At 38.8% G+C, this 8,794-nt stretch overlaps 1 protein-coding gene across 10 annotated transcripts in view; it reads right to left on the bottom strand.

The window, feature by feature from the left end:
• PEX5L (peroxisomal biogenesis factor 5-like) overlaps nt 1-8,794 on the bottom strand; it is a 408,894-nt gene that overhangs the window by 15,475 nt on the left and 384,625 nt on the right. For all 10 annotated transcript variants that reach the window (XM_006884042.1, XM_006884037.1, XM_006884041.1 and 7 more), the window contains 2 exons: nt 7,410-7,553; nt 3,456-3,526 (listed from right to left, as the gene is read on the bottom strand). In XM_006884042.1, coding sequence (XP_006884104.1) covers nt 3,456-3,526; nt 7,410-7,553 — 215 coding nt within the window. The remainder of the gene's footprint in view (nt 1-3,455; nt 3,527-7,409; nt 7,554-8,794) is intronic.

Consider the following 8,794-nt stretch of genomic DNA (forward strand, 5'->3'; position numbering starts at 1 on the left):
GCTGCAGAGTGTCAAGGACTGCAGCCTTCAATATGGATTGAGGCTCAATGTCAAGAAGACAAAGATTCTCACCACTGGACCAACTGGCAGCATCAGGATGGATGGTGAAGAGATTGAGATTGTACACAGCTTTAGTTTGCTTGGCTCCATAGTCAACAGTCTTGGCACCAGCAGCCAGGAAATTAAAAGGCACATTGCCATGGGAAAGTCTGCTGTTAGGGACCTCTCCAAAGTACTGAAGAGCAATGGTGTCTCTCTGGAGACTAAGGTGCATTTGATACAGGCCATGGTCTTCGCAATCACTTGTTATGCATCAGAGAGTTGGACAATGACAAAGGAGGATAGAAGGAGAATTGATGCCTTTGAGCTGTGGTGCTGGAGAAGAGTATTGGGAATACCATGGACTGCTTGGAAAACAAACAGATTTGTCCTGGAAAGGGTTAAACCGGGTGGTTCCTTGGAGGCAAGGATTCTGATACTTTGGACATGTTGTGAGGAGAGACCTGTCCTTGGAGAGGGACATCATGCTTGGGAGGGTGGAGGGACAGCACAGGAGAGGAAGGCCCTCTATGAGGCGGACTGATTCAGTGACTGGGATAATTGGGATGGGAGTGTCAGAGACAGTGCGACTGGCACAGGACAGAGCAGAGTTTAGGGCTGTTGTACATAGGGTCGCTATGAGTTGCAAGCGACTTGACAGCACATAACAACAACTATGAAATTATTAGTGGTAAGAAGTTGTGCTGTAATCCTGAAGGCACGCAGTATGAATCCACCAGCTGCCCTGTGGGATAAGGATGGGCACTATCTTCCCACGAGATTAACTGCCACGTGCTGGAGGTCAGTTATGGGTCAGTTCTGACTTGACGGTAAAACAACAAACAACGACAACAGCTCTAGTCCCAAAGCAAACTGACTTGAACTAAACCTGGGTATTCAGAAATGAAAAACCGTGTGGAGAACTATTGCAAAAGATGTGGAGATTCCCATGTTTCTTCTAGTCTACTCAATTTCCAGAAAGCATGGACTACTGCCACTGGGTTTGCTAGGACACACACCCACCCACACCCCCCTCCCTCAAAAAGACTATTGTTACTTCTCCGTACACTGGACTTTCTAGGGTACAATCCCCCCTCAAAAAGACTCATTGCTGTTGAGTTGGAACTGATTTATAGCTGGGTTGACACAGCACGACTGCTTTTCTTCCTCCAATAGAGCTGTTGGTTGATTTGATCTGCAGAGAGGTGTGGCCCCTGGGTTAGCAGCTCAACTCTCCATGAATTTTGGACTGCAAGACCTGAGCTCCCAAAGTGCTGCTGCTGCAGTTGTCCCATGGATGAGCTTTGTCGAACAACAACCAGACAATGCTCCAGAGTTCCCTAACTCCCCATCATCTGAGGACTTGAACATCCACAAGGTGAGGCCTGGAGAGCTTCTCTATTTCATTACAAGATGCTTATACTTTGAGTTTTGCTTAATCCTGTTTTTGTCAGCTTCAAAGACATCTTGCTGATGATCAGGGCAAAAGTAGTTTTAAAGCTCTCCCAATACCTCAGAAAGGGAACGATGGTAATGGTAAGGAGTTGTACTACAAACCTGAAGTCATGTGGTTCAAATCTACCAGCTGCTTTGAAGGAGAAAGATAGTCAATCTTTTCCCAAGTGATTTATTGCTTCTGAAAGCCTGCTGGAGGGTCAGCAATGATTGGGTCCCAACTCAATAGCACATAACAACAATAACAACATCCCAGAAATTTCTCAATATCTAGAAGAGAAGTTTTCAATCCTGGAAGTACTTTAGAAATACCTGGGAGAGCCTGACCAAAAAAAACCCCAAAACAGCAAAACATAAACCACACAAAAAATATAAACCCAACACAAAAAACTTAAGCTTATACCTCACACCAATTAATTAAATGAGATCTCTCAGACTGGATCAAGGCATGCTTCTCCTCTTCCCCTTCACTGACCCAATTATTGCACATATGTAAATCTGGTTAAGAACTGCCTATTCTGAGTTTCAGATGTGGTCAGGAGATGAGGCGTGAAGTTTCACCTCTATTACATACTAGTTATGTAACTTTTATCTAACTTTTTCTAATCCTCAATTCTCTCATCTACAGAATGTATTGGGGAAATCTGCTGTCAAAGATCTCGCTAAAGTGGTAAAGAGCAACAATATAAGCGTAGGGACTAAGGTGTACCTGATCCAGGCCATAGTTTTCTTAATTGTTTGCTATGCAACTGAGAGCTGGACAATAAATATGGATGACAGAAAAAGAATCAATGCCTGCGAGATGTGTGAGGTGTTGGGGAAGAGTATTGAATATACCATAAATTGCCAAGAGAACAAACAGGCTTTCTGTCCTGGAGAGTGTGAAAACAATTTATTCTTTGGAGGCAAGGACTTGGAGGCCCCATCTCTTGTACTTTGGGCATGTTGTCAGGAATGACCAGTCCTTGGAGAAGGACATCATGCTTGGAAGGATAGATGAGGGTCAGCACAGAAGAGGAAGACCCTGGATGAGATGGATTGACACAGTGGCAATGATCAGGTGTGTCAGAGACAGTGAAGTTGACTCAGGATAGGGCAAGGTTCAGAGCCATTGTTCACAGGGTCACTATGAGTCGTAGTCAACTTGATGGCACATAATAACAACAACAAAATCCAAATATCCAGAATGAGTACATTTTAAGATTCCAAAAGTAAGACATAAACACACACATGTAACATATGTGTGGATATAGGATATCCATGCATGGATATAACACACACACACCAACACACACACACACACACCAACACACACATGCACTCACACTCCCTTTCTCTTTAAAACACTGTATTGAAACCATATGCAAGAAAAGTCAGAGAAAGTACAAATCAGTAGAGGTTATTTTTCCCATTGGCATGTCCTCCTTGAACCACCCCTCAGGGCAAAATGCTATTTTCTGAATCTTCTCTCAGAGATGAAGGAGTTAAACCTTCAGGTTGCTGAAATCATTTCAGAAAAATGTCTATAAACACAAGCAGCTAAATGATACAGGATTATTGTGAATATATATATTTTTTAATGCTGCAAAAGGCTAGAAAGTTCAAAAGGAAGTATTCAGGAAATCTATTTAATGACTGCATTTTCCATGGATGTTCTATGGTGTCAGTGAGTATTAGTGACTGACTTACAAAGGCAAAGCATGACAAGCAAGGAAAATTGTCTCTTTGTAAGTTCTTGTTTTTCAGAATGAAGTGGAAACAATGTATATTATCTCAGCACTTTTCCTGGTTGGACTCCCTGCAGTGTGTGTAAATAAGAGTCAAAAGGAGAATTTAAAACATACAAAGTCTGCGGTGGGGCTGAAAAAACAAAATAAAACAAAACAAAAAACATAAAAAGTCCGTTCATTATGTCAACTAGTGTCCACCAGGCCTACAATAGTGCGCTTAGCTTTTTCTACCTCTGGAGGGCGACAATGGCTGCTTGTTCATTTTCATTCTCTGCTTGTGTTATCCCAAGGAACTGCCATGCCTGCAAAAAAACAGGGAATATCAACGATGTAGGAGACAACACAGTCACATACTGATTTAGCTTGTTTCTCTTTAGATCACTTCATATAGAGTGAGGGGCAAGAATGACATGCATTTCTTCATCCAAATGCTCTTCTCACTTCTGGGTTAAAGTCTTCTGCCATTATCTGCAGATTCTTAAAGTATTGAATGTCTCCTGTGACTCAGAGCTATGGAAACTTTTGAGATTCTGAGATTCAATGATATTAGAGGCCTTAAAGCCAAAAAGTAAATAGATAAAATGCCCTACTTGGGAAGAAAAAGATAAGACTACAGCTCAGAAATGTAACAACATGTCTCAAAGCTTACAAAAAAGAATCCCAAGATACCAAAAAAGAAATGAAAGACATAAAATTAAAGTCAAGAAAATATTAGAGCAATTAAAAGGAATCAAGGAAATAAGGAAAATAAAGCAAACCCCCACAAAGTGTTCACCGAAATAGAATTACTATTAAAATGCATAAAACACAAACAACATGCAATCATAGTGTATACATAATTTTATGGTATATGTTTATCCCATATAATAAGCACTTTTCCATAAAATTTTTGTTTTTAGTTTTTGATTGTTTTAAAGGAATATACCATTATTTACTCAACCAATTCTCTAATTGCTCTAAGGCTGTTTTTATTCTTTCGCTACTGCAACAAATTTGATGAACATCTTGAAGCAGGCAGGTAACGTTTTCATATTTAGAATGAGATTACTTTTTAAATATAGTCATTTTCTACTTAGATACTTAAAAGAATACAAGTGTCACACATTCAAAGAGCAGTGCATATAAGCAAAATATCTCATTACACACACTGGTTCTCAAATTTTCAGAGGAGTTAGGGCATATAAAGTAGTAGAATTTGAAAAAGATATAGGGAGTGTATGCAGTGCTTGATGGAGCTCCCTGATTAAAACAAGCTTGGAAGCAGGAGTGGCATCTATTTCTGAAATAGCTTGCCTCTGGAAACCCTATGAACCTGGAGAGAGGATGAAAGTTATACAATTGTTCCCGTCTTTCATTCATAGGGTTGGTTTGAGTCATCTACAACTCGATGGCATGTAACAACACCACCAACATAGAGAAAGCTCTATGGGCCTGGTGGATAGAAAGTTATGCTACCAAGTAAGAGGTGAGTGATTTTAATCTGTGGCCCTCAGGCTTGGTTTTAATTGTTTTTGGTCAAATACTCTTCTACGTGCTTTAGGACTGGTCTGTCCATTTGCTGTACAGAGGTAACTCGTGGTTGCTGTGATGCTGAACACTGTGACACTTAATGTGTCAAATGCTATAATGGTTACCCATGGTGGACAGTGCTTGGTGAAGCTCCCCAATTACAAGAAGCTTAGAAGCAGGAGTGGCATCCATTTCCGAAATTGCTTACCTCTGGAAACCCTATGAACTTGGAGATACGATGTAAGTTATACAATTGTTAAGGTCTTTTGTTCATAGGGTTGCTATGAGATAACTACGGCTTGGTGGCACTTAACAATAACAATAACAATAATAATTATACTCAGGAATAAATTTTGTAGAAATTTTAAGATAAAATATAATAAAACACAAGAGCATTACTTTAAGAGGCTATTAAGATTGTATCAGTTTACCCTCTTGTTAGTTACTATCACACATAATGTATAAATTCATGAAAAATACTGATTATTCACACCATTCCCAAATACTGGTGATTATTTTTCAATTATTTAATGAACATAATGTTGCCTCTATTTTTATTTCATCTTCCATACATTTTAGAATGTGCCTTTAGAAAAGCTTGGTGAGATGGTCTTTCTTAGACAGGACTATTTTTCAGCCTGGGGCTTCCTTCCTAAGGGTTCAAAGCTCGGAGTTCCTGCCTTGGGTCCACTAGTTTCCAAGGGCCTTAATTTTTTCATTTATGAATGAGAATTTAGGAATTTATTTATGAATTATTATATCTATATATAACATATTATGACAAGTTTGGAGGCAGAAGTGGCATCACTTCCTAGATAACTTGCCTCTGGAAAGTCTATGAACTCTGATAAATGTAAATAAATAGTTGTAGAGGGGCTTCAGGCCTTTTGTTCATGCGGTCACTATGAGTTGTGCTCAACTCGAAGACAATCAACAACAACAACAACAACTATATCTATATATATCTTATCTTCTATGGTTGATCTGTCAAAAAATAACAAAAATATAAAAGAAATATAACATTTACATATGTAAAGTGACATGACTTTGGGATAGGAAAGAGGAATGGCCTGTATATCAGTGTGACAAGTTTTCTCTTATATAATGATCCATACATTTTTAAAAATTACAATCTTTTGCTTCAGAATTTCCTCTTTGGATTCAGTCTCTTCTCCGTAAACTATCTGACTGAAATAATATTAACTTGCTATCATATACTTTCTTGACAAACTAAGCCTAACTAATACAGTTGTCATTAGTTGCCATCAAGTTGATTCTGATTCATAATGATTCCACATGGAAGGAGAACTGCTCATAGGATTTTCATGGGTACAATCTTTATGGGGAACTCTGGTGGCTTAGTGGTAAGGAACTCCACTGTCAACTCAAAGGTACGTGATTCGAACCCACAAGCTGCTTTGCGGGAGAGAGACAAGCAATCTCCTCCTGTGTGATTTACTGTCTTTGAAAAACCCACTGGAGGATTGGGCATGGGTCAGTTCTGACTTGATGGTACAGGACAACAATAAACAGCAATTTCTATGGGAGCAGATTTTCAGGTCTTTCTCATGAGGAACTCACAGGTAACTCAAACTTCTTAACCCTTTTAACTACTAGGGCTCTTCACCAACAATAATCAAGAAGGTTAAAGACTGATGCGCCAGGCAATTAACTGAGCTCTTTATTTGTATGAACCAATTTAATCCTTGAGGAGCTCTGGTGGTCTAATCCATAGGGAGTTATGCTGCTAATCTAAAGACCTGCCTCAATGGCAGTTCACATGTAATGGCTGGACAAAGACAGACATCTCTATGCAATTTATAACCTCAGAAGCTCTGTGGAGAGCCAGCCAGGACTCCGCTGACTTGATGGCGATGAGTTTGAACTTAATCTTTACAACATCTAATTAGATAGGGGTAGAATCATCCAGCGAATAATCTTAGTTGTCATCTAGTATTCAGGATAAGCTCTTGCCTCCTCTTCTGCTCTGCTTTCTCCTCTCTTCACTTACCCTGACTCTATGCCTCTCTCTCTGCCCACACAACATTCCTTCTTAACAACACCTCAAGTTCCCTGGCCTCCACTCCCAAGACAAAACCAAAAGCCATTTTTTTATTGTTCGGAATCTTCCCTCATTCTTCAAAGCTCAGCTATGGACTCTTCCGTGGGAATATACGGCAGGAGTATCCTGTACAGCTCTGACACGTACTGACCATGCTGCCCTGATTGATTTAGTTGTCTCTGCAGAGAGATCACAAAAATGTCTTGAACTTTTTAATTTTCCCATTCCTTTTATTTTCTTAAGCTAGTGTCTGATACAATTCATGGGACCTTGTTCGTGCTCAATAAACGTCAAATGTGTAGTAAATCAAGAGTGACACATGGTTTGGCTTCAGGCGCAGGCAAAACAGTATACTTTCCCCTGAAAACCACGGGTGAACTTCCAGGTTGAGAATTCAATTTTCTAGTTCTTGTCTTCAACCTCTGTTTTCGGGCCCTCAATACAGAGCAGATTTGCTTGGAAAATAAGCATTTATTTGTACTGTCACAAACGAGGCTAATTATTTTGTGATTCTTTACTTGGTTTAAAAGCTTAAGGTCATCATAACCTCCCCACCCTCCACTTTAGCACATGCAGCCATTTCCTGAGCCAGGTAGAATGAAAGGGGAGGATACCTCTGCATCTGCAGGGTCTTGAAGAATCGCTGCTTCCAAGAACAGGATGGTGACTGGTAGGTCTCCTTCCTTCAGTCTTTTTAAGCCTTCTTCAAATGCTCCAGGCCAGTCCTTGAAGGGGTTTTCAGTATGAAAGTAATATCCCTACAACACAGAGAAGTACCAATATGTGATCCATCTTTTCATTCTTACATGCTGTAATCTCTCTTTACATGTGATTCCTTATAATGAATGTGCTCACATGATACTGAGTTTATATAATACAGATTAATACAAAAGGAAACCAAAAGTTATTCATAATGCTACAGCTTAAAATCACTGATATTTTAGAATTTATTTTCTTTTTGGTATTTCTTTGTTTTAACCATTCTTAACTACTTGCAAGATATGTAAAGTATAAAATAATGTATTTATTTTGTTTAATTTTTTTTTAAAAAATCATTGTAACTTAAAGATTTTATCAGATTTATTTGTCCTAAGCATTCACTATCCTTCAGACCTCAAAAATTAATAAAACAGACAGAGTGTTAGTGTTTCTAGTCAGAGGTCCTTTACTGGAACATCAGTCACTATAATCTCTCTCTGTTTTTTTTATGTGCTCCCAAAAGAACCAACTTTTGCTTCATTGGACTTGATATAAAGGGGCCCTGTAGGTATAATGTGTGGAGAGATCTACTTATTCTGGATCTCTTTCCTTTCCAAAGAAAATTGCAAACTGCCATTTCTATCTCAGAAGAATGAATTTGGTGTCTGTTTGGGACTGCATTGAACCTGTGGATTATTTTTGGTAGGATGTAATTTCACAATGTTCATTCTTCCTATTCAAGAACAGGGAACATACTTCCATTTCGTTAGGTCTCTTATTGTTTCTTATAGTAGTGTTTTGTAGTTTTCTTTACGAAGATCTTTTGTATCTCTAGTTAGATTTATTCCTAAGTATTTCATCTTATGGCTGGCTATTGTAAATGCTATTGCTTTTCTAATTTCCTTTTCTTGATTTCTTTGTTGCTGTATAGAAATTCAACTGATTTTTGGATGTTGATTTTATAACCTGCTACTCTATTAAAATAGTCTTCTAAATCTAATGGTTTTTTTGGTGGAGCTTTTGGGGTTTTCTTTGTACACAAGTATATCATCTGCATAGAATGGCAGTTTCACCACTCTTTGTCAAATTAGATGCCTCTTATTTCTTTCTCTGGCTTTATTGACCTAGGTATAACTTCCAATTCAATATTCAATATTGTATTAGAAGTTCTAGCTAAGTCAATAAATTGGAGTGGTGATAATAGGCAGCCTTGCCTGGTCCTTGTTCTCTAGGTGAATGCCTTTGATACCTCTCCCCTGAGAATGACACTGGTTCTTAGTCTTGCATATATACTTTTCAT

The sequence above is a fragment of the Elephantulus edwardii genome, unplaced genomic scaffold (genome assembly GCF_000299155.1).
Source record: "Elephantulus edwardii isolate Elephantulus edwardi_28Jun2011 unplaced genomic scaffold, EleEdw1.0 scaffold00031, whole genome shotgun sequence".
In the NCBI taxonomy this organism is placed as follows: Eukaryota; Metazoa; Chordata; class Mammalia; order Macroscelidea; family Macroscelididae; genus Elephantulus; species Elephantulus edwardii.